The sequence below is a fragment of the Astatotilapia calliptera genome, chromosome 7, assembly GCF_900246225.1.
Source record: "Astatotilapia calliptera chromosome 7, fAstCal1.2, whole genome shotgun sequence".
In the NCBI taxonomy this organism is placed as follows: Eukaryota; Metazoa; Chordata; class Actinopteri; order Cichliformes; family Cichlidae; genus Astatotilapia; species Astatotilapia calliptera.
Window position 1 is genome coordinate 18,915,852 of NC_039308.1, and position 25,597 is coordinate 18,941,448.

Below are 25,597 nucleotides of genomic sequence, written 5' to 3' on the forward strand. Positions count from 1 at the left end.
TTTCCATGAAGCACAATGGGGAAATCAATGTTCAGCAGTGGTAGCCCACTACCAGCACACTAGCAGCTTTGGACAGCTCGTCTACCTGCAGTGAGCGTCTGTTGTCAGATGGCCCATGTGATAGTATATGTGACATAACCCGGTCTGTGGCCTACTCAAATTTGCGCTGCTGTTGGTCCATTAACCAGCTGCGAGAGCCACTCTCTGTATCTTTCATGCTGTATTCTTGGGTCTTTAATGTTTTGGGGGGTTTTTTGTGCTTGGCTCCACTGTTGCTCTCTTCTCATTAGTGTGCCAGTCTGCATTCAGCCAACTCACAGCATCATACACATCAAGCAACGTGCAGTTGGGATTCTGCATGGGAACATTTTCATTGGTTGAAAGCCCCTTTCTATTGTAGGTAAATACCTCTGCAAGCAGGCACAAATGCGGTGCTATGAATTAAGCATAAGTGGGCGATACCATGTAGCTTCTGTGAAAGACTCATCCCCCACAAACAGTTCGTCCATAAACATCACGCAATTACTTCAAGGGACAAAAAACACTGACTGGCATCAGTATCACAATTGAGCCAGGGCACTCTTCCATGTAGGACAGTTAAATGCATGGAGATCATCAAAATAGTTTCATGCCAGTGGCCTTTAAAGAGAACTAGGTCACTGAGGCCTCCAGCTTTAACGTGACAAAGATGTAATCCCTTAACCCAAACCAGACTAAAGAAATCTGAAAGTATATGCTCTCTGTGAGAGGTTTATCAAACAACACCTTACAAATTAGTTCATCTCATACTGAAAAGACCAAAGCCCGTTGGACAAGAGAAAATGCTTCCTAAATGAAAACGTGAATCTTATATAACATCTATAATAACTCTTTGAGATTCAGTGCACTTTGCACGTGTAATTGGGTGTAAAATAACATTGTTGCATCTCAATGTGTCAGGCTCACTTTGATCCAACTTAAAAGTCTGGATTGATTAAAAGTTATTGATATTGAATTGAGGGGTTTCTTTGTGTTGACTGACCACTGGCTGCAGGGCACGAGCTACATACTGAGCAACTTTCAGCTAAAGATGAAGTTCTGAACTTTCACGCCAGTCCTCAGGTTTTACCCAACATTAACTTAACAGACTGATATAACAATGCATCAAGGTGAATTAGTGCTGTGCGATACTGCACACCACCAATTTTGGTATTTATCCCATACCAAGTAAATACAGGGCCAGAATTACCAATACCAATACCGATACCAATACTTTTAACCTATAAAGTTAGCTTATGTAGGGGAGAGCAGCGTCTCATGATTTTTGAGATTTTCAAACTGAATTTTTTTGTGGATCAAGAATTAAAAATGTGCCTGTACCTAAAGCTCTTTGTCAACTTCTGTTGTTTAAATGTGCTACAGGCTATAAATCTACTAGACCTGGCAGGTGACACAAAAAGATTAAGTTTTTTCATTTCCAAAAGGATAAGAATTTATTTAACACTATTCAGTGGGTTACATACTGAATTTTGAGGATAGAAAATATTGATCCTATTGTGCTAGTATCGATCCGATACCGATACCAGCGCTGGTATCGATATTAGCAATATTTGGATTGCTCTAGAAGTAATACTTTTAATCATTTTAGCCAAAACTGAAGATCACAACCTTTATGAAGGTAAAATTTATCGCCAGGCTGTTGCATTAGACTGTTTGACATTTTTACCGCAGGAGAGTAACTCACTCATTGAACATTCAGTTGGCTAAAAGGAGTCTGGGGCAGGTTGGTAGGTCTGTAGCTAACATTAGCATTCTGGGATAAAATGTGGGTCATACCGCATGTCTGAGGACAAGACTGAAGCTTTCTCTCATTCATTATAGAGCAAACCCCACTGGACATGCTGATAATGGTACATTTTTTCTCAACACACGATGAATAAGTTTTTTCCCTCCTTTTTTTATGCTTTTTCACAGCATGATTTTTTTTTTTTTTTTTTTTTAAAGAGGCTGCGTCATTTACCAGTGTGGGTGTTTTCAATCCTTCCTGTTGTGACATTGGATGTGCAAGTTGTGAATTTTTTAAGTTTTCTCTTATCTATTTAATTAAAGTTGCCTTATTTCTATCATTCTTATCTCACCAGCGACTGGCTGCCTGCCTGCATGCAGTCTTCACCCTATTCTTAACATTCTCATTCACACATAATAAGCCTGTTTAATTGCATATGTGTGACCCCCACTCGTCTGAAACCAGTCACTGTGTCAATAAATTATAGTGAAGGCTAGGGCTGCTGTCTAGAATATTAATCATCCCTCTTGCTGTGTAATGCTGTTTTAGCCGACTGCACGCCCTCATTTGAATCACCTCTGCAGGGTCACTTGATTGAGCTTAACGAGGCTGTTAAAGCAACAGCTCAGCAGCTTTTAGAAATACATTTATTCACTTTTTGTTGAGACTTAGATGAGCAAGACTGCTGTATATATGCCTTATGAATACATAAGGCTAAAGCTAGAAGCTAGCTCAGCACAAAGACTGTGAAGGGGGGGCATGAAACTAACCCTGCTGTAGCCTTAGGATGTGAGAACATTAGCACCACACTCCAGTTGTCAACCAGAAAGCACTTCCAGCTCCATTTTTGCTCTTGGACTCTGCTGGAGTAGCTTTTGCCCAGTTCAGAATAATAATTCATTTTATACTGGATGCTGGTACAGCCCCCTGGGTCATCTACGTTCTGAAATGAGCAGTTTTAATTCCTTTCTCTTTAAGCCAGCTTTCTCCTGATTGGCTGCCCCCTGCAAACAAAGGGTTTGAACACCAGGTGGATGGGACTGCTGCGCTAAAAGCTAGAGCTGTAATGATGAGATAAAATATCAGGGATATGAGCTCTTATCGGAATTGGTTTTAACAAATGACCTCGTTTTTTAAAACTTTGCCATGCACCATTTGAACAGTGTGACAGAAAGTCAGAATGGAGAAGAAATGTGTTTTCAGTGTCTTTGAACGTGGCATTGTTGTTGGTGCCAGACAGGCTGGTCTGAGTATTTCAGAAACTGATGATCTACTGGGAATTTCATTGGAAATTTCAAGAGAAAATAACAAATGAGCAACAGGATAATGGGCAAACTAATTAAACTCATAGGAAGGCAACAGTGACTCAAATAAGCAGAAGTATGCATAAGTTATGCAGAAGAGTATCTCTGGAATCACAAAGCTTCGAATTTTGAAGCAGATGGGTTAGAGCAGCAGAAGACCACACCAGCTGCCACTCCTGTAGGCCAAGAACAGGAAACTGAGCCTACAGTTCACATGGAGTCACTGTACAAATCACCTTACACTGGTTTGTTGAACAAGTCAGCGAGTTCACTGTACTCAGATGGCCTCCACAAACACCAAATCTCAATCCAATAGAGCAGCTTTGGGATGTGGTTTCACATCGTGGATGTGCAGCCAACAAGTCTGCAGCAACTGTGTGATGCTATCATATCAGTATAAACCAAACTCCTAGAGGAATATTGCCAGCATCTTGTTGAATCTGTTGTACGAAGAATAAAAACAGTTCTGAAAGCAAAAAGGAGTCCAAAGTGGTTCTATCAGTATGTACAGAGTCCAGTGAGTGCATGTCGTTTTAATGGCTGTACTGTCATACTGTCAAAATCCAATAAAAAAGACCTTGACCTGCTAGTTGGGTGGGGGGGGGGGGGTAGGTTCCACAAATATAGTGTTCGCAACACCAAATTACAGGACTCCACCAAGCATGTAAATACACCATCAGTATTTACTTCAGTTATTGTCATGTCAGGTGTGGTTTAAAAATACATGAAAACGTTATCACGCAGGGAGGGAAAAAATATTAATGAATCCTTGTCCTGCACCTTATTGCAGACAGACTGAATCCAGACTGAAATGGAAACTGGTTAGATAAAATTGGCTACTTCCTGGAGTCTGGGGAATAGTCAGTAACACACACAAAAGGAAGGGCAGGGAGAAGTGGAGAGGGAGAGAGGGGGAGAGGGGAGGGAACAACGTGCGTCTGCAGCGACTTCCACAATACCTCTGACAGACCCTTTCCCCTGACTGATTGCTTCCAGACTTCTTTAACAACAAAAAAAGAGGCGCAGTCCCCTGTGTTGTTTGGGCTGTTGAGTCTCCTCCTGCTCGGCGCCAGTGGGTGATCCTGGGACAATGCGGGTAGCCCGACCCCCATCCATCGACCACAATGCACACCTCTGCCCCCCCAGCCCCGCACATCTCTGCAATCATCATTATCAGACACCCCTCCCATCTGCCCCCGGGAGCACCCCTGTCACCTCCTCTGGACTTGTCTCTGTGGAGGTAAACACATTAAGCCATGTAGGTGACACACACACACACACACATACATGCATATTATTCATGCGCACATTGCAAAGGGTTTGGTACATGCTAGGAGATCCTATCTGAAGGCCTCGGACACTTTGGGTTCAAAGTGCGAATCATTTATTTATTTATTTGAATAAAAAGTGAGTTTATTGAGAGAACAGATCATGTATATGTGCGTATAGAGATAAATAAGCTGTCACACTTAAATGACGTTGTTTGTGTTTTGTCTCTTCAGCGACACACAATACGGCAAAACAGATCGAAACGGTAAGAATCAAACCGCTGCGCCTGTCATAATAAATATGGATTCGGCCGATAATAAAGACAGCAGTCATGTGGGCACATCCCATCTGTTGTCAGGCAAGTCGGGAAAGTGATGGGCAAGAGCGCTGGATGAATAAAAGAGGGTGGAAACCGCCGTGTTGATGATTAAAAGGCAGAAAACTGGTGATGCTCGTCCCACCTGGAAACCAAACGTCCAGAGGGCGGCAGCAGCGCGCTCCCGTCTGACTTGGGACATACTGGCCTCTCTCTCTCTCTCTCTCTCTCTCTCTCTCTCCTTGTGTTAAGTCTTTCAGGCACATTTTTTATACGTTAAAAAAAATCCCTAATCCGAACCAGCTCCATCTACGACCCGACATATCCGGTGAGTGGTTGAAGTGTCGCCCTTGGGACTATCCCACGCAGCCCCCTCCCAAGCCAAACCATCCTGAGTAATCATGATGACAAATGCACAAATGTTATATTACCAGAAGAAAAAGGTGGAAATCAGAGTGTTTCTAGCTTAAATGACACACACGCACACATCAGCAACAGAGCTGCTTTAATATGAAGCCAGTGTTAGTAAAGCTGAGATAACAGAGCTATTAGACGTGGTTGGAGCTCGAAAAGGACATTTGAGTTTACAATCATCAAGTAAACTTAAAAAAAACGTTTATATGACACTAAGGGGCCAAATTTACGTCACTATCGCTCTGTCAATTATTCAGCATTAAACAGTGACGAGAGAAATTTCTTGTAAGACTTTATATCATGTCACAGTTTCTCAACTTTACCCTTCTGGCAACTTTTTGCCCCCAAACTTTCCTCCTTTCAAAGGTTTTGTGTGTGTGTGTGTGTGTGTGAGTGCGCCGCAGGCTCTGCTTGATCTGTTGTTTGCGCAACACACAATCACATTTCTTTTAAGCGACAGGGTGTCTAGACACACACGTGACCGGGCGCGTCAATGCGCACTGGAGACTGGAGACGGAGCAAGGGCACCCAAACCATCCGCCTCATTTACAGACAGCCTCATACTCCCCCTCGAGATCGCAGTCGGCGGCTCGCTCTCTCTTCCACGGAAACTTCGCGTGAGATACGAGCTTGGGATTATTTTAACGCTCAGAAAAAAAAAGAAAAAGGTTCGCCTGTGTGTTGAAACAGGTCGAAACGCTCGGCTGCTGGACGAGTGTTCTCTCTCTCTCCGGGCTTTAGAAACGCAACTCAACTTGGGTGAGAGATTCAGACCTGGATTTTTGCTCCCTGGCTCATCTCAACCCGGGCAGACCACATCCTCTGCAGACGATTGGCATATTTGGACGATAGCGGATAAACAAACAAATAAATAAATAAAGCCTCCGCATGCCCGGTGGAGAACCGCACTCTGTGCAGTTTGGATCACGGATTTTTGTGGATTAATGCTCTTGAAGACACACGGCAGCGAGCTTCGGTTTTCATGGGATAATTGCTATAACATTTTAGGCTTAATTAGGCCCCACGTTCTGTAATTTCCATTAAAGCTACTGCGAACTGGCAGAAAGCTTTTTTCGTTCTTCTTTTCTAAGGCAGTGTTTATTTGCTGAAAAAGCTGCCTGGAGAATTTTTAAGGGGTCAGCTCACTGCTCTGGGTTGCACATCACCAAGTGAAAATTGTAACACATTTAGGCTCTGCGCAGCAGGGTTGCTCCCCCATTCGCTTTAACGATCACATTCTGCTAGGTTTTCGTCATCAGACACAAGTCTTAAATTCCCGAAGGTGATGGTGACTTATCCCCGGAGGAAAAGTTAACTGTCCCGTGAACCCTGTCTGCTTTTTTTGGTGATCTGGTTTGCAGAAGACGGCGAAAGAGACTGGCGTATGCTACAGATTTCCTCTGCTTGTCCAGACCACAGTTTTTCCACCGTCTTTTCTCAGGCTGCTTATCACCGCCTGGACTCGGATCCCGGAATCTTCATGATTTGCGGACACAATGCTCGTTTTTTAGCCGGGAAACCCTCTTTTCGTCCCGCATGTTTAGGACCAAACGATCGGGGCTCGTCCGGCGACTCTGGAGGAGCCGTGCGCCCGTGGAGGGCGACGGGGAAACGGATAGAGGGACGCATGGCTCCGGGGGCTGCTGCATGGGCAAAACGACAAAGGTGGCCAAGTCCAACGCAGGGTCGGAGGCTGAATTGAAGGCGTTGACCCACTCGATACTGAAAAAGATCAAAGAGAAACAATTGGAGGTGCTTTTGCAGGCAGTGGAGTCCAAAGGGGGTGCCCGCAGCCCCTGCTTGCTCCTGTCCAGCAAAGTGGACGCCAAAGTGGGTCAACAGTCTTACTCTCTCCCCATGCTGCTCTACAAAGTGTTCAGGTGGCCGGACCTCAGGCATTCCTCGGAGTTGAAGAGGCTGTCTTGCTGTGAATCCTACGGGAAAATCAACCCAGAGCTTGTTTGCTGCAATCCCCACCACATGAGCAGGCTCTGTGAACTCGGTGAGTTGGATTTTTATGAAAATAGACACGTTTGTTTATTTATCTGTTTATTGGCAGCAAGTATTTTGAATTCTCTGGCCTTATTTCAGAGCAAGTTCAAGTTCAGATGCTGTGACATCATGTCAGAATTACCTAAAGTGCTAATTAGCCTAATTCAAATGACATCACCTCTGTTGGCACAGTTGTGTTGAGTTTCCATAAGGTCAAACTAGCGTGCTGAGACCCCCCCCCCCCCCCCCCCCAACACCTTCCCATCTTTTCGGAAGTGTGGCGCCATTAAATCCGAGTTTGGCATGTCATTTGACTAAAATAATAATTGATTGATTGGCCGTGTTGTAAAAACGGTAACATGTATCCTAACGTATACAAACATAAAGAACATGCTTTATTTTATTTTTGGCACTTCAAATATGCGCTTTCCAAACAACAACAAAGCCTTTCTGCTATTTAAATCTTTCATAGATGGCATTTCCGAAGTGCACAGGGCTTTACAGTCTTCCAGTCTTTCCACGGTGAAGTTTTTCCAGGGTCTCTGTGTGTATGGGCGTGCACGCGCTCGCTCGATTGAGTGCGCGCGTTTGCTTGGCGTCCCGGGCCAAAAGAGGCCCGTATCTCAGTTTGTCCTAGACGCTGATAGTGGCCCTTCTGGCGCCAGGCGGCCCCCCCCTGTTTATCTGCCTGCCAATGAAAGGCAATAGCCGCCCAGCCGGCCTCTCAGCCTGCCTCTCCAGGCGGAGCTGACAGACACAAATCTTTCCCCCCTGAAAAATGACAAATCTTATCATAAAGTTTCGATCTCTCCCTTGTTTTCCCTTTTTTTTCCTCATGTACTCATTTTTTTTCTCCATACAGAGTCTCCTCCTCCACCATATTCCCGCTATCCCATGGACTATCTTAAACCACCAGGTGAGCTTGCTATTCATGCATAAATATATGCATTCATGTTATTGCCAGAAGCGCATTTGTTTTTGCATAACATTTCCATCTAAAAGGCTATGTTGCATTTATGAATGTTTGTGTTGTATGTGCCTCTCCAGTGCGTGTGTGTGTGTAGGAAATGGCTCCATGTTATGTTGTGATTTATGATAGCAGTGGAGTGGCACGTCTGGCTGACTGGCTAGCCATTTCCAGCATGGCTGACAGCCAGGGCAAGGCAGTACAAAGTTGAGACACCAGCTATAGACTGACTGACTGGCACATCACCGGGGGCAGCCTGTGTGTTCCTGTGTGTGTGTGTGTGTGTGCGGCTAAAGGGGGGGGGGGGTTGTTTGTGTGTTCGTCTATCTCTTGTGAATCGCAGCGCAGGGAGAAACAGACAGACAGCGGCGTCTCTGGAGCCAGCCAGTCTTTATCAGCTGAATTAATCAACAGAATGAGGGTGAGGGCTTGTGTGTCTCTAGTGTGTGTCTGTGTGTGTATAGCTGGGGGTGTCACTGTCCCCATTTCCCGGTTTGATGTCTTGCAGAACAGAAGAGAGGCTTTGTTGTAATTTCTTCCACATCTAAAGCGTAACTGTTGCAACCGTGTTAATTGTGCACTTCGCTCCACACATGGCTTCTGCTGTCATTCTCTTCCTCTGTTCAGGAAAGTGGCATCAAGTTATGTCAAACAAGGCAAAGTCAGTTTTCAGTGTGTTAAACTTCACACTGTAGCTAGAATAGTGTGAGATCTACATAATTTCCCATCCCGTCCTCTGTGTTTTGTGTTGTTTTTTTGCTCATTTGCTCATCATCTTGCTGTCTACAAGTGCAGGAGTTAAACAATGACCAGTTAGGCGACCAGCCAGCCAGTTAGTCAGGAGAAGAGGAGAAAGTGGCTTTGAGTGAGTGGAAACAATAGGAAGTCATTGCAGCTGCAGCTGCGGTTCTTCAAAGCCCCCCTCCTCCTTCCCTCCGTCTTTGTCATCACCTCTTTAGCAGTGATGTTGTCCTTAAAGAGCGTTTTTCAAAAAGTTAAATATAAGTAGGGTTGATCTAAAGTGTTGGAAAGGAAAAAAACAAAACAAAACAAAAAAGCCGCAGCTCAGTCCTCAGTGCTTAACACTCAGCTGATGTGAAGTCTGCCCTGTGGAGTTGCAGTGGCGTCTCCGTACGAGTTCAGTTGGAGACTTTACCCTGATGAAAGGAAACAAGAATGTAAATAGGAAAAGAAGGCTGGATACACACAAAGGAAATGATTATACAACTCATACCAGCCTGAATGGGAATTAAATCCCCCCCCCCCCCCCCCCCAAAAAAAAAAAAAAAAACAGAAAAGAAAAGAAAAACCCACAGAAAGTGTGTGCGTGCAAGCAGATGTGTCAGTTTCACGCCTCTGCGGAGCGTACCTGCTGCTCTCTTTCCTCGTTCGGTTGCGTTAAGCCCGCGTAGCTGCGGTTGTGGTTACTTGGAGACAACCCGTGTCTGTCTGCGCGTCTCCTTATTGGCAGAGTAGGTGAAAGAAGTATTAATAAAACACTGCCGCGTGGTGGAGAGTGCACACACACACTTGTATGCACACGGGACAAATAAGCTTATCATGCAAAAAAGTAAAAACAAAAAAAAGCCAGGGGTTTTTCCCTACCGCCTCAGGGAACTGTCAGTCATCAGCTGGTTCATGTATCTGGACGTTATTACAGTTTTCTGTAGAATTCTCTGTGTGTTTGGTTTATCTGAGGATGTGGTAAATCCTCATGACATTCAGAGAAATCTGCATGGAGGGCGATTGGACGTTGCTAAATAATTTGCACGGAGCGGAAGGGCCATGAATTTTATGATGATGGTTTTATGATTCCAGCAAGCAGGAAGTGGGTGGGTGGGTTGGGGGGGGGGGGGGGGTATGCGTGTCATGGTGCCTGCCCACTCCAGCAGTGGCGGTCAATATGAAAGCAGGCCAGACATAAAACGCTACCTTGTTTCAGCTCTGGGGAATATAAATCACACACTGTTTAGTTCCTTCTCTCTGATGCCCCCCCACCTCAGCCCTGTGGTCAGCTGTGAACTGTTGCCCGGGAGACCAGGGCAAGGCCATTGGCAGCCGGTGAAAGCGAGGCAGGCTCGGGTTATGCCCGTGCATCTCGTTACCGTGACCGCAGCAGCATGGGCTGCGTTTGGACGGGCCGGGGTGGGAAGGGAGCAGTGAAACCGCTCTGGTTGGCTCTCTGTCAGCTGCTTTCAGCAGAAACACAATAGCACTCCTTGCCATACGTGGATTACTTCTGTAGGTGCAAATAAATATAACGCCTTTTGGCGCCTTGTTGAGCAGTCAGAGCGGGTGCTTTGGAGTTGGGAAAACTTCACTGACCTTACACTTCAGTGAGAGTGGCGCTGACCACCGCTCCATACTGTGGTGGTGAGCATTGTTGACGCAAAAGGAATATATCATTAATAAATCCCAAGCTACCAGCAGCAGTCTGCATTGGTCCTAGCCCTCGCCCAGCACATGCTGTGGTTTTGTTGAAGCTCCATTCAGGTGTCGTGTTGAAACTAGTCTACATTACAAGTCTTAGTGGGAGTTTAGCATTCAAATGCAAAGCGAAGGAGAGAGCGGGTCTAGTTTTCTCTCTATTGCGCGCATCTGCTGGTTCACCATGAAGAACATTTAGAATAAGCAACTTTTTTTGAGCCTTTTTTGAGCCCACTAAATGATTTCGAGGCTTGTTTTTGCATCTTTGACAGCTCTGTTTGCTTTTCGGCGTGAAGACTCCGATGTCGGTTTGACATTCAGATCTTTTACACAAGCCCGGTCTACTCAGACCCAGAGCGGTCGTGTAATGTTGGGTTATTGAGCGGGGTTTATCGTGCCCAGACTGAACCCTCCGCTCAGTCGTTAGCAGAAAGAATACACCTCTTTTCGGATCAGCAGCTCGTCTGTGCAGGGGAAGCCGGGCTAACGTTCCTCCTGAAGCAGTGGATTATGGGGGATTATCAGGAGTGTGAGAAGCGCTCCGCTGTAAGTCTCCTGTGCGTATGTGTGAGGGTGCGAGCTTCGTCGTCAGCATCTTCATTAGGCATTGATTTCACCAGAGTGATTGACGGCCTCGCAGCTGCTGCTGTGCTGTCTCCTCTCACTGCCATGTAAATGCACACACACTGATTCAAACTCTTCTCTTTCTCCATTAGATTCTCCAGACTCTGGACCTTCATCCAGTGAAACTGGAGGAACGACTTACTCGGCCCCTGTGGGGCTTTCAGGTAAATATTCCTACTATTACCCATTTTTCTGCTCTTTTTCTCCCAATCCATTCCACTTATGTCTTCCTTTTCCTCTTCTATTGATTCTTCCCAACAACCACACGTATTCCCTCCATACTTGCGATGATGGAGGCGGTGATTGTGGGGGCCCCTGCTTCCCCTCTGTAATAAAAAAAGCCGTTGAAGGAGGGCGGCGTATTTCTCCCACATCCACATAAATTCCTCCCTCCTGGCTCTTTGAACAACGCTCCACTCTTCTCCTTTTCCTTCCCCGTTCCCTCTCATCCCCTTTCCGTGTTGTGTTGTAATGGAAGACAAACACGCTCAAGCGTTGTTTGGAGAAGAATATGTTCTGTGTGTGTGGTATTGAGGGAGGAAAAATGTGAGCAAAAAAAGCTGGCTTCGACAGACATGAGTGTTTGTTTGGGTGTGTTTGCGCGTACAGGGGACGTATTTGTTAGATCCTCCTCCGGGCTCTGTGGGGATAAGAGTGAGACACAGGCGTCTTTCTTTCTTCAACCTCCCTGGCAGGATGTATTTCAAGCTTCTTCGGCATTTCCCGCATAATCTCCCTCTGGCAGCGCCGCCTTCCCTGCCCGTTGCCCCCCATCCGCAGGCTCCAGACTAAGATGGGTGTTCGCGAGAGAGAAAGAGTTTGTTCGCCGCTTGCCTTGAGATTGCTCTGTGCTTTTCTCTGCTTTCCTTGGCCTCAGATGGTTCTCATTACCGGGCCTTTAAAGCCTGTTTTATGTCAGTTGGTGTTCGCTGCCCGTTCCAGCCCCCTCCTTTGTTTAGTGGTGGGGTTAGCCTGCTTGTCTGCCTGTGTGTGTGTTAGAGGAACAGAGAACCTAAAAATCAGTCTCTACTCTCCTCCGCCTCCTCTGCCAGACCATCAGATGGACACTAAAGTAGGCCCAGTGTGCATTAACTAAAGACACATTTTAGGCCCAGTTCAAGCGGTGAAACCCAAGAAGTGGAGTCTTAACAGGCCTCCTCGTACTCCCCTCCCTTTCTTTTTCCCCTCCCTCAGTGAAGTATACATGCCACCCCTCCTCCTACCCCTGTTTTCTTTCCTGGCGAGGGTGACATGGCAGCGTTTCAGTGAATGTGTCTCCTCAGTAAAAAGCATTAGAGGTAGAAAAGGCCAGGCGGGGTGGCTCCAGTGCTCTGCCCTCATGATTTCCCTGGCAAGCCAAGAAAAAAAATGGCTAATCCATTCGTCCTCTCACTCCCTCCCTTCCTTCATTCCCTGCTTCCCTCTTTGCTCCCTCCCTCTGGGGCTCTGACAAAAGAAACATGGCTCTCCCAGAGGCCCGCTGCTGACCTTCTAATTCACTCACTCTGCCCTTTTTATGTTCTTCTCCAGACATATTTACAGAGAGGGAGAGGAGGGCGGCTCTCAGGGAAGGAGAGTGGGAAAGACTTGGGAGTGAGCAAGAGCTGTGCCACTTCTTCTCTGCTTTGGCGTTATAATGCAGTAATTAAGTGTTCGTTGTCTGTAGGAGAAGGCTCAAGCTGTAGATCTAATGCGCAACTGCACCTGAGGCGAGAGCACAAGCTTGACCAAAGGACATCAGAGTCGGGAAAGAGGAGGCTCTTTCTCTGCAGGAAAAGCCATCCAGGCAGGAAGGAGTTAAGTGAGCTGTGACAGCGACAAGCGCAAATGCAAACTAGGCTGCCTGCCAGGCTACCAGCTCCAAAGCTCCTCTCGCTGGCTCACGTCATCAGCTTGAAACAGAGTAGAGAGGAGGGAAAAGGAGAGGAGGAGGGGTCGATGGCTGGAGGCCTGGAGCTGGGTGTCGGGGTGCTGATCTCTGTTTGAGCTGGGAGTGAGGGCTTGGATCAGGGGTTTGGATTGAACCAAGAACAGAAGACAGAGATCAAAAAGAGAGATTTTGAAATGGAGAGCAGGCCAGGGTTAAGAGGGTGCTGGACTCTGAGTTATGAATCTGTAGGGTGTTAAGTAACTCGTTAAAAGCCATATAGTGCATTCAGTTGAGTTTATGAGCAGATCAGGTAGCATTCACATTGCCAATCATTCATTTTGTTAAGTTTAAAGTGGCTTGCAATATGTTGTTGGTTGTGAGTTTTTGGATTCGTGACTTGTGAATTTGAAGATATGGAAGTCTGGATCAGACATTAACTGTCGGCTTTCTGCACTTTATTGTTAAAGCCTTCTTTAAAGTCAAGTTACCGGCCACCACTGTTGATGTTCCCACTCTCTGGGATGTATAGTGTTGTTTGTGTGTCGGTGGCATGCCTGTTGGTGCCATTGGGGACTGACCCGGAGTGCCTATGTGTAACAGGATCCTGTCTTGCTGTGGTGACATGTACGCATGCACACACGCACACACATACAGTTTTTCACACATACACACAGGCGGGCAGATAGAATGACTTGGTGTGAGCCCTGGCGCATGGCCGACTGTCACACAGGCGCTTCCTCCCAGTGCAGGTTAAATTTAGGTCCAGTTGTATTCTTATACCACCAACCAGTCACCTCACTCGACAGACAGTCGGCCAGCCCTGTAGTCAGTCAATTAGTCATCCAGTGAATCGGCTGGAGGTTTAACCTTCATCAGAGATTAAATTTAGTCCTGGCACCTTGGCTCATTAAATCAAACTAGTTCTGCTGTCATGCTGAAGGTCCCAGAGAAACGGCCCATTTTTGGTGCAAACCGAGGGCGAGATAAGGCCTGTATGTTTGGTATGAAGTATTAAATACCTAAGACGGCATCTTACTTTTTTTTTTTTTTTGCAAAAGAACCTCCAGCAATTAGGAGCTCAGCTCAGAAACAGAGCACCCTCAGTCTCCCTCAGCATTCCTGCCTTGTTTGGGTTAGCAGGGAGAGGAAAGGGCTGCGCAGGATATGACCTCATGTCTTTGAGGAAAAGGCGAGCGGACAGGGAGGCAGCTGAGGCCTCATCTTGACAGAAAACAAACAGTGGAGTGCACCGAAGGAGGGAGAGAGAGAGAGAGTAACTGAAAATTTGTTTTCCTTAAACCATGAGAGAAACGCGTGCGGCACCCATTACGGTAGAGCAAATTCGCACTTTTCTGACCGTAACAGGGTTTCTGTTTTGGTTGTACCTTCATTCCTTTTTGGTTAGATCTTCTTCTTCTTTTAAATTTCTCCTTTGCCTGAACAGTAAGAGGAAGGAATGGAGAGGGAAAGAAGATGGCGGCTTTGGGTGGAGAGGGAGAGAGGCAGAGAGAGAGGTGGCCGGCTCCTCGCTCTCTTCTCTGTAATTTTGGAGGCTGTGCGTTAGCCAACGAGTTGAGCCGAGCAGAGCTGGGCCGCCCCGTGCCGGGCCAGGATCTCTCATTACTCCCCACTTCCTCTCCTTGCGCGGCAGCCAAACCGCCTCTTGGCAAGGGACTTAATTTTGGTTTTGGCTGTCCTCTGTTCCCCACCCTGTGTCATTATGCTGCACAAATCGAAAAAACAGCGCACACAGACAGCAGAGGATAGAGAGGTGCGGGGTGGGGGGTGGAAAGAGAAGGGGAAGAAGAGGAAAGCGTGTCTAGTTTTTGCGAAGCTTCACACGCTCCCTGTCCTCTCGCAGCATCGCTTGCAGTTGAAAACATTTACCTACCTTTGCTGAGCCCGTTGATTGAAAAGAGGCCCATGCAGATTTGGCCATGAGCCAAAGCTGGAGGGAAGCCCAGAACAAGATGAACATTGTTTTGGTTTGCAGTCACTCTGTGGAAGTGGATTTTGACATTACCTCAATGTATGAAGATATGAATGAAGGAGGGAGGCGAGGGAAAGAAAGAGAGAGGCAGAGCGTGCGAAGTGGAAAGAGGAAGGAAGGGATAGAAGCCGTCTTTAACTGGATAAAAACAGGAATGGAAATAAGTGGAGACACATGCCTGTAAACCTGCGTGTGTGTGTGTGTGTGTGTGTGTGTGTGTGTGTGAAATTTCTAGTGTGACACAAAGTACTGCCGTCTCCACCCTCCCGCCTGCTCATTCATGTAGTCGGTTTGTCTTTTGTGTACTCAGAGTGGAGGGGTGTGTATTTGTCTCTCCCTCTCGCTCTGCCTCTCTTCATCTTGGTGACAGGCCCAAACCCCGTCGGTAGCCACATCTCTATCCTGAGCATTGGCACAACCACCCTCACCCACACACACAAAAGCGCACGCACATGCATGCTCGCTCGCAGACGCGTAGAGGTGTATGACGATTAATAACAGAGTAAGAATGCAACAAAAACCTCTGATCACATGCAACTGGCTGTGCTAGCTGTTTAGTTCCCACGGTGTGTTTTTTGGTTTTTCTGTGCCACAACAATGCAGGTTATTGTCTGTCCATCTGTCTGTGTCTGTGTGTATAAATGGCTCCTTAGATACAGATCCTGCGGGTAATCTCTCGACCTGTGCGTTTGCAAAAAGTGAGCCGATGACATCACTGCAGTCTGCCTGGCACCTTGTAGCCAACTAGCTGGTGTTTATTTGTCCTGTCACCCTGGGAAATCTGGGCTGCAGGGAGTGGCTGTGTGTGTGTGTGTTGGGGTCAGCTTGATGAAGTGTTGGAATAATAACTCAGCAGGAGCAGGGAGGAGGTGTAACACGGAAACAAGGGTGTCCTTGAGTGGAAAAAAGTATTGTGCTGCAATTTAGTGATAATGTGGATCCAGATGGAAGCTGCCGGCCGCCCCGTTTCATTACGAAACGGCCCTGTGTTTTGTCACAAGCCGCGGAGAACACCACGCCTGAGCGACTTCAAGACATGCGGATCGTGTAATTACGGCAGGAACGTCCACTCAAGAGAAAATTATACCATAGATGGAGACATTTGGGGGGGGGGGGACATGCAACATTTCTTCTCCTTATCTCTCTCCCCCCTCCGTTGTGGCTGGATGGTTCATGTTAGAGATGGCGTGTCTGCAACTCATTCTCTCTATCTGTGTTTCTGCAAGGAGTCAGATCTGGTGATAGCGAAACCGTGCCACTCCCCTTGGTGGTTTTCCTGCCATCGGGGCTTATTTATGTTTCCTGAGCTAGGGGGCGGGGAGTAAGACTTTGCATCGTACCCAACCTGCCACTCTGAAGCACCACTTCCTCTGTCTGCTACTAAACCCACCGCCTTTCAATTGTCTTCTTTTCTTTCTTTCTTTTTCTCCTACTCTGCCTTTTGGTGCATCATTTCTTCTTCTTCACTCTCAATTTGCAAATGGTGGCATTCGACAGACACAATGGGACACTTAAAGCAGTAAAAGTAGTTTCACTGCTTGATGCACGGTGAAGATGGCCGTATTAGTCATTTTTGCACATTTGCACCCCCCCCCCATGCCACTTCTATAAATGGCTTATATCACTTGACGTAGCATCAGTGTGGACTTACCAAGAACTGTCAAGATGCATTGTGGGTAATGCAGGTGACTTGCAGGATTTTCATTTTCTCATCTTCTTTCGCGTTCTTTGTTTTTAGCTTGAGTTTGTATTCTTTGAAGAAACAGTGCAATTGAGTTGATAAATAACATAATTTAGCCCAAGTTAATGGCTTTTTTTTTGGTAATGGCTGCATGCTCTGCTGCACAACAAGTAATCAATCACAAACAAGTGTAGACTTGGTCGTTGTCTTTCAGCACTTGAGAAACACCAGCCAGACTGTATACTGTCTATAATCTGTGGTCTGTGCTAATGTGAGACAACGGTAACACGCAGAACAGCTGACATTTCTGTCGGGGGGGGGGGTTCCATCTCGCTGCAGGGCAACCTGCTAGTGACAAATAAAAGCTGTTTCATTTCATTCTTGCGGTGAAAAAAGTGAGCTGATCAGCCAGTAGTAGTTGTGAGAAGGCGGAAAGTTTGCTGTTGATTACACTAAAATCAATGAGACTACATTTCTTTGTGAATACAGAGTGAGAAATGCCAGGCTTTCAGGCGCACACACACACAAACACACAGGGTTGAGCATATACGTCATGGCAGAGAGAGCAAAAGGAATGCCTCAAGGTTGACCCTTGACCTCTGGGATAGACTTTCCCCCTGCTTGAGAGAGGGTGTTGACTTGGAAAATAAGGCACCGTGAAGGGCCCTTTCCCCCACCCCAGTGGTGTTGTATCCTTTATGTCTTCCTCATTCCTGTTTTCAGCTGCACTCTGTGTGTGTGTGATGACGACAGGGTCATTACACGTCTGAGTTGAGACAAGCACAAACACACACACACACATACACACATAGCTCTCAGGGATCGATGCGAGACGGTTCTCAGGAGCCTCCTCACTATTTGCAGATGTTGAAAGTATAGTTCAGAACAGAAGGTTGGAGGGTTTTTTGTGTGTGTGTCCATGATGGCGTTAATGTGTAATTCTGTGACAGTGCTGACTTCTATGAATAGAAACAACTTGGTGTGTGTGTGTGTGTGTGTGTGTGTGTGTGTGTGTGTGTGTGTGTGTGTGGAGTCAGACAGAGGTAATGATTAACCTTTGCAGACTGTGTAAGAGAAGCACCTAGTCTGCCACCCCCACTCCACCCCTCCTCCCTTCAAACTCAGTCCAATTGTCTCAGCTAGCGTGGCGTCCGCTCTTTAAGCCTGGGGACCATTAAAAACCACAGGGGAGCTAACACCCTGACCATTTGCCAAATCTGCTATTATGTGCTAAAAATGCTGCTCTGCATGGGATGTTTATTTAACAACATGTATTTATAATTTCCTCATATGCTGCAGCGGACTTATCTCCAAGCTGATGGTGCATTAAATACCAAAAATGAAGAAAAAAAATACAGCTAGAAATATGCTGATTTGCTCATAACCAGTAGTCACGTTAGCCCATACATCCTGCAGCATCATTTTGGCATTCTTCTTAGTAAACTAGCATGAAAACTGTTTTTCTATTTGGGGATAGAGGGGTGGGGGGTTACATGTGGACCCCATGGGACAGAGCAGCAGACAGGGGCAGAACATAAAGGGCTGGGGTGACAGATGGCCTGAGGGTTGCTAGCTAGCCAGCTTATCTCCAGTGATGGAGTAGCCTGAAAGGACAGGGTGCAGACGAGCAGGTGGGGGTAGGCCGGGGCTAAGACTTGGACGGGCAGACGGATGCACAGACGAGAGAATAAGACAGCCTTCGGAGCATTTCAGAGACCGTATCTGATGGAAACACGCTAGGACAGGCGCTCTGACAGCACAGCTTCGCACGCACCTACACCAGACGCACCTGAAATAGTGTCAGACGGTAACGCGAGGAGGCAGACTGGCAGACACCTCGCAAAAAATGTGTTAAAAATTGAAATCAGTTTAAATTGAGTCTCACCTCACGCTCAAAGCGCATCGATATGGGGGCCCACAGATAAAGAGTGTGTCTTTCACCTCTATTAATATATGTGTATGTGTCTGTTCATTTAATGTTCATCAGTATGAGGTGTAAGCTCATCTGCTGTCAGGACAACCTGCGAACATACTCTTCCTGAGGCGGCACCCTAAGGATCTTGGCTGGTTTCGGCTCTGCTGCTTTGGTGAACAGTGAAAGTTGGTGTTTGTTTACCTGCGAGGGCCATTTGAGCTGGATTATGAGTGGCATGCACTGTTTATTAGAGCTTGGATCAGGCCTTAACTTAACTGTCCAGCACGACGGCACTTGTAGTGTTCTTTTAAAAATACAGTGGTGCAGCTTTAAGCTATAAAAGGATTTGAATCCTACTTTCCGTGCTGCTTTGCTACCTGGCCTGTCTATTATAAGTTCCCTTTCCGTTTGTCTGCCTTGCGTACGTTTTATCCTTTCATCTCTTTTCTCCTCTGCGGTTCTCGCTTACCTGCAGTCTGAGCGAGCTTCTGAGAGGGGAGGATGACTAGGGAGATGGGGGAAGGAGAGGGTGGGGGTGAAAAGCAGTTAATGTAGTCCTGAATAGCAGGGTGTTTTCAGGCTGCAATGACAGGCTCAGACAGGCAGCCGCTCTAATGACCTCTGACGCCAGGCCCTGTCTCTCTCAGCAATAACAAACACACAAGGGCCCCACAGGTGAGCTCTGCCAGCAGGCCCGCTGTCAGCTGTTAAGAAAGTCCAGTCCACTCGGTCCTCTTTGCCCATCAGCCCCTGTACGTGCAAGACTGTGTGACACCGGCCTGAGATACAGATGACACTTTCTGTCTCTTATCTCAAAGATGAACCTTTCGTTTCCTCCAGTTTGGCCTGAGGTAGAGAGCTAGGTACTTAGTTTCCCCCAGCACCCCACGAGGATGGATTTACGATAAACTCCCCGAGGCTCGGCTCAGACCAACTTCAAAGAGCTCAGCCGCTCTTGTTTTATGGAAGGCATGCTCCTTTTTTTTTTGGTGCTCCCTTCTCTCTCCTCCTGTTTCTGTCTCTTCCCCCGGTGTTGTCTTTGTCTCCCCCCTTTTTTTTTTTTCTCCTCTAATGAAGGCTAATGACAGGCTGGGGTAAGTCGGCTTGGGCCAGCACAGATCCTGCCACATTAATGTTGCAGTTTTTCTCAGACGGGACCTTCCAAATTACCGGTTACATTCACAGCCGCTGCCAGATTAAAGAAAGAGGGGGGGTGGCTGTGGAGTTGAATGGGAAGGATGGTTGCCACTGAGAGGGGCTCTGTCCATTTTTTTCATATCTGTTTCCCTTTGCAAACAGTTTTTTAACCTTTGCATGTCTCATTTTGTAAATGTGTGTGTGTGTGTGTGTGTGTGTGTGTGTGTGTGTGTGTGTGTGTGTGTGTGTGAGGAAGACGGAAAGTATAAAAGATGGCCGAACAATTAGATAGAAGTTGAGGCGATTATACGATGACCCCCCCCCAAAAGGCGCAGGAGGCTCCTAAAAAAACCACGAGAGGAAGCAAAGTTGCAAAAGTAACAGTCAAAATATGTGAAAAGCCTTCCCTCCCCTGCCCACCCCCTCTTTCTTTTCCTCTCGCCCTCTCTTCTCTGTCTCCCTCTATTTCCCTTGCGCCTGACTGGCTCCCACTCTTCTCTCTGGGAGTAGCTGGGAGCCAGATTTCTGTGGAATAGAGATATGAAGGGTTGGGAGGGTGGCGAGGGGGTGCGAGGCATGGCGCAGGAGGCACTCTAAAGGGTGGTGGAGGGGGGGGAGTTTGGAAACTGGAGCGTGGCCAACGCTACACTTTTTTTTACGCTCAAGAGAAACTTTAGACTGCAGAGGCCTAGCTTGTCAACGATTCAGACAACTGGGAGGTTTTTGAGAGTTAACAGCCCGCCTTGCTCGTCAGCTAAACACGGTTTTAGCTCAGGTTAATCTCCGTCACGCATAAATTCGAAGACGGTTTCCTATCATTTCCTCCAGTGGGGGGAAGCTCGTTGCCATCGAGAGAGAGACGGGGAGACGATCGGACAGTCGGTTGACGTCAGCACATTGTTGGCCACGCCGCAACAAAAATACAGCGAGCCAGACAGAAGATAAGCATTTAATGCCTAGATAAATATTGTACTGCGTGTGGACGCTTGCCTGCCAGTGTCTCAGAGTTGCTTTTCTTGTCTGAAGTCCAGGAATTCCAACATGGTTTTCCTGTGTGGCAGAAATCGAGGATGACAGTTTAGCTTTGGCTCTTGACAAAAGCAAATTCCCCATTTCCCAAACAAGGAATGAGGAAGAAACTGTTCTGAAGTAGTAACGTTTTAATACGTTTTGGGAGTGTTTTTCCTCGACATAGTTGACTTTTTCTTTACCTCTTGATCTACTTTTACTAGCTGGCATGTTTATAAAACACTGTTCTTTTCTGGTTTTATGTCTCTTTACTCTCCTCTCCTTTCGAGTATTTTATTGCCTAATGTTTCAGTGTCATTGTGTTTTCTCGAATCTAACCCTCTCCTTCTCTTGACTCTTTTCTCCTTTCAGATTCCCTGGCATTGCAGGAGTCTGGCGAGCGGGCCCACTGGTGCGTGGTGGCATACTGGGAGGAGAAGACTCGTGTCGGGCGCCTCTACTCGGTCCAGGAACCCTCTCTGGACATCTTCTATGATCTACCTCAGGGGAACGGCTTCTGCCTGGGCCAGCTCTGCTCCGAAAACAAGTCCCCGCTGGTGCAGATGGTGCGGGCCAAGATCGGCTATGGTATCCAGCTGACGCGCGAGCCGGACGGGGTGTGGGTCTACAACCGCAGCTGCTATCCCATCTTCATTAAGTCGGCCACACTGGATAACCCGGACTCGCGCACGCTACTGGTGCACAAGGTGTTCCCTGGATTTTCCATTAAAGCTTTTGACTATGACAAGGCCGGCAGCTTGCAGAGGCCCAACGATCACGAGTTCACGCAGCAGCCTCGCACAGGCTTCACAGTGCAGATAAGCTTTGTGAAAGGCTGGGGACAGTGCTACACCAGACAGTTCATCAGTAGTTGCCCATGCTGGCTGGAAGTCATCTTTAACACCCGATAGCAGCAGCAGCAGCAGCCTTCCCCCTCTTCTTCAACAGCCCTCACAAACGGACTACACCCACGTTCCTTGTTTTTTGTTTTTTTTTTCCCTTCTCTCCACGGGAAAAAAAAAAGGATTTAAAAGAAGAAGAAAGTCTAAAATTATGACGGGACTTTTGTTTAATAAATGACTAGGATTTAATTAAAGAAGCGAAAAAAATGTATTTTATGTTATATATAAATATATTATTAATTGTAAATATGAAGACGTTTTATATGCATCATTATTTATGTATTGTGCAATGTGTTGATGAGAAAAAAAATAAGATGCACTTTGCTTAATATAAATGCAAAACAAAGAAATGCCAAAATAATAATAAAAAAACAAATACAAATAATATTTCTTGTCCGGTCTTACTTTGGAGTTGTGGTGGTCTCATTCATTCATCCATGTTTCCTTTCAGTGCATAATTCAAATAAGATTATTTGAATGGATCCACATGTCAATTCTTTAAAACCCATCTAATTTGATTCGGTCTTCATTACACCCAAAGTCAACAGTGGCTTAACTTTATATTACTGAGGGACTTTGATGTTGTGCCACGGATCTTAAAAGCATTTCCCTCCCCAGACGAAATGAGTCAGACAGTGACAGAGCCATAGCTCACTGTCCGTGCTCCAACGGGCTCATTATGCCTTTTAAAATTGTCTGTTTTTCCTGCGTTATTTGGGGGATGAATGTCCCTCTTCCTCTCTGTCATTAAGAAACTGATGACATCACAGCCAGGAAGCCCTAATGACAAACTTCAGGAACCAATAAAGTCAACAGAGGGTCCGGTTTCCTGGAGGCGCAACTTTATTTAAAGGGCTGATAAAAACAAAAAGAATGCAGCATTAAAACAATCGCAGAAGAATTTGGTGCCACACCTAAGGAAATTAAAACTTTACTGGAAGATTACAACTTCACTTAGACATCTCCAGATATCAGAGGGGTGTATCGAGCATGCACTTGGAGATGTTGGCACATTAACAGCCTATTTCTCAAAACAGGGCAAACCAAAACAGATTTCCTTCTAACAAACACGTATATGCGTGAGGCATGAGTGTGTGTCTGTCTGGGTCCCGTCCTGTTGCTAGTCAGATGGGTGTCTGTGAAGAGGATTACTACTGTAAGCCTGCTTTACCCACACACACACTGTTTCAAAGACCTACATTCACAAGACCCACTTTCCACGCCATCCAATCCCCTCTAACCACCCCATCCTGCACTCTGCTAAAGAACACATGGCATTTCATAGAGAATACCAGAGACAAAAATCATATTTACTGATAGCAACTTTGCAGTGGAGACAGAAAGATGTCTGTATGTTTTTCTTCATGTCCTCCTTATTTGATGAAACCCTTTAGAAGTGTCTGAAATATCAGACCTTTCAAATAGATCTTGTCCAGCATAATTAGTGGGGAATTTATGTGCTTATATGTTTCTTATTGCTGCATTTTGCTTGTCTATTTGAACCTTTAAAAAAGAAAAAGACTGAAAAATGCAAATTTTTTGCTAGTGATATACTACACCATAAGACTAAGAATCACAAACATAAAGCCACATTGAAAAAGATATATCAGCAAGTGATTGTGGCTGAAACACAAGGATGGATGCATATTTATATTCTTTCTTATTAAAGACTGTGCTCAACACCTACACAACTTTATATCTTTGTATCTCCTTCAAAACCCACAAAGAAACCTTCACACAGAGACCGTCACTTAAATCAAAATCTATTTCCACATGATGGGACCCTTAAATCTCATGGCTATCTGTGTGTGTGTTGTGTGTGTCCTTCGAAACAATAATCCCCAACCCTGCTAATACAGCTAAAGCGGCTCGGAGCTGTGTGTGGTTGTGTGTCCTTATATCCATGACCCATGACTTCTCCAGACAGGGTGACCCCGATTCAATAATTCCATTAAAAGTATTGCAGTTTTCTCCAGAATCTCTCGTCAGCATGTACACGTACACAGCTAAAGTAAGCTGTTTGTGTGAATCGCTTCTAGGAAAAACACGAGTGCTTTAGTTCCACAGTATTTGACTCAGTATGTTTAAATGAGTCTGTTTTAGGAAAAAACAGCAAAAACGCTGCCTTCAACATCTTCTAAGGAAAGAATATTCAGCCAAATAAACACAATAATAAAGACTTTTTTCTAGCTCTTTTTGAGAATGAGGTGTTGTATTATAAATTAGTGGAATTGGTGAAGCGGTGCCCCTAGTGGTATGATGCAGTAAATGGCAGCTAATCCCAGTTGAGCAAACGAGTAGCATTTATTGATAAAAATTTGGCGTTAATATACAATATACCTTTTGACTGTCAAATGACAGTTATGCTACTGTGAAACTGTCAGTGGTTAATGCTAGCTGAAGTAAGTCCGAAGTGAACTAAGAAACAGCCGGTCACGCCTTGTACCAATTTATTTACCTTTAGCACATCAAAATGTGGTGTAGCAAACGTTTTAAAAAACCGCCCGTTGTGTTAGCTTACTAGTTTGCCATTAGCCAAATTTCCAGGGTTAAGCTCCTTAGACTTCCAATGGTATAAATAACATCAAATACCATGTTTTAGCTAGACTAACTGTTTGCTATGGCTGGATACTTCTGTAAACAAAGTTCCCCAAAGTCACCATGGGACAAGACTATCACCTGGATACTGACCACTTAAGCTCCAGCCACAAGAAGAAGTGGCTATCAGCATCAGGTAAGCAGCGTTGGGAATGGCATGTTACTGCCATTAAATATTTTGGTAATGCAGAAATGTACCACATTATTATACTGAGTTCAGTAATCCCATTGCAGTTATGGCATTTCTTATGTTACTTAAGTTCTTCAGATATCTGCCAGATGGGTGGATAGAAATAATAATAATAATGATAAAAATTTAAAAAGTCAAGCATGTCTATTTCTTTCTGTGCACTTCCACTACAATGAGCTAATTTCAGGAAGGAGGAAGTTGGTAGAGTGGTCTATAACTTTTGAGGAGTGTCGATATGGACTTTGCTTTTATTTCCATTGCACCAAAGAACAAGAGCCTAGTGTTAAAGTGCAAACTGCATTAGGACTAGGGTTGCCAACTTCCTGAAAAATAAATAAGGGACACCTCGTGGCCAGGGCCAGGCGACCCAGTTGTCTTCACCCTTCCCAGTGTGGTGAATTTTCTAGCTCTTTTTTTTTAACCATTTGACTTGAAGTTGATTTAAATAGATATGTTCTACTTAAATCCTATTCTATTCTTTGTGATATGAACACATGTGAAACAAATGATCATTTAGCCATTTTTTTGTAGCTCAAAATGACAACATTAACACAGTAAAACAGGTCTCTTTCTTAAACAGAAGCCTGTCATGCTTAACTTTTGAGAATATAAGTAAATCTTTCTTTAAAAGAACGCTGTCCTGCTTAACTTAAAATAATAGAAAACAATAGAAAGAAAAATATTCTTCTAACAGTGCACATTTAGTGCATTTAGTACAATTGGCTTCAGTTGAGGTATTATTTCAGCTTTTCTAATGCTAATCAGCTGCTCCTGTTTGTAAACCCGCCTGTTCCCATGATTACGCATCTTAACTCATCATCATTATTCATCTATGTATTACTTTTATGTATTAGTCATCAATTTGTTGTAATCATCTATCCTTGCAGTTGTTTCTTACACAAAATAAGTTATATTATCACACTTCTGGCCACATAGCGCTGATATTCACTGCACATGCCCATATTAACTTTTTCCAGCCAGGTGTTTTCCTTTTCCCATTCTTCCCTTTCTCTGAGGGGAACAAACATTGCTGCTCTAATGCTGGGCTCACACTGTGCGGTTTTAGGCCCATTTTGAGCCGATTTTTGAGTCGTGCGACCGTTTTGGTGATCGGACCGTTTTTTGGCCTGCGTCGTGTAGTATACGTGGGGTAACGAGAAGCGATTAACACCTCGAGCAGCTCCCGATCATCAATCGCTCGTGAGCCGCTCACACTGCTCACGCGCAA

The 25,597-nt window shown here is 45.6% G+C and overlaps 1 protein-coding gene across 1 annotated transcript; it reads left to right on the plus strand.

Annotated features, from left to right (window-relative positions):
• The first annotated feature begins 5,522 nt into the window (after positions 1-5,522).
• Positions 5,523-21,704, plus strand: smad7 (SMAD family member 7). The gene is made up of 4 exons (XM_026173593.1): positions 5,523-7,070; positions 7,923-7,976; positions 11,171-11,242; positions 21,052-21,704. Exons 1-4 carry the CDS (start codon positions 6,605-6,607, stop codon positions 21,588-21,590), a joined length of 1,131 nt encoding a protein of 376 aa, XP_026029378.1. The 5' UTR covers positions 5,523-6,604; the 3' UTR covers positions 21,591-21,704.
• Positions 21,705-25,597: the final 3,893 nt, after the last annotated feature.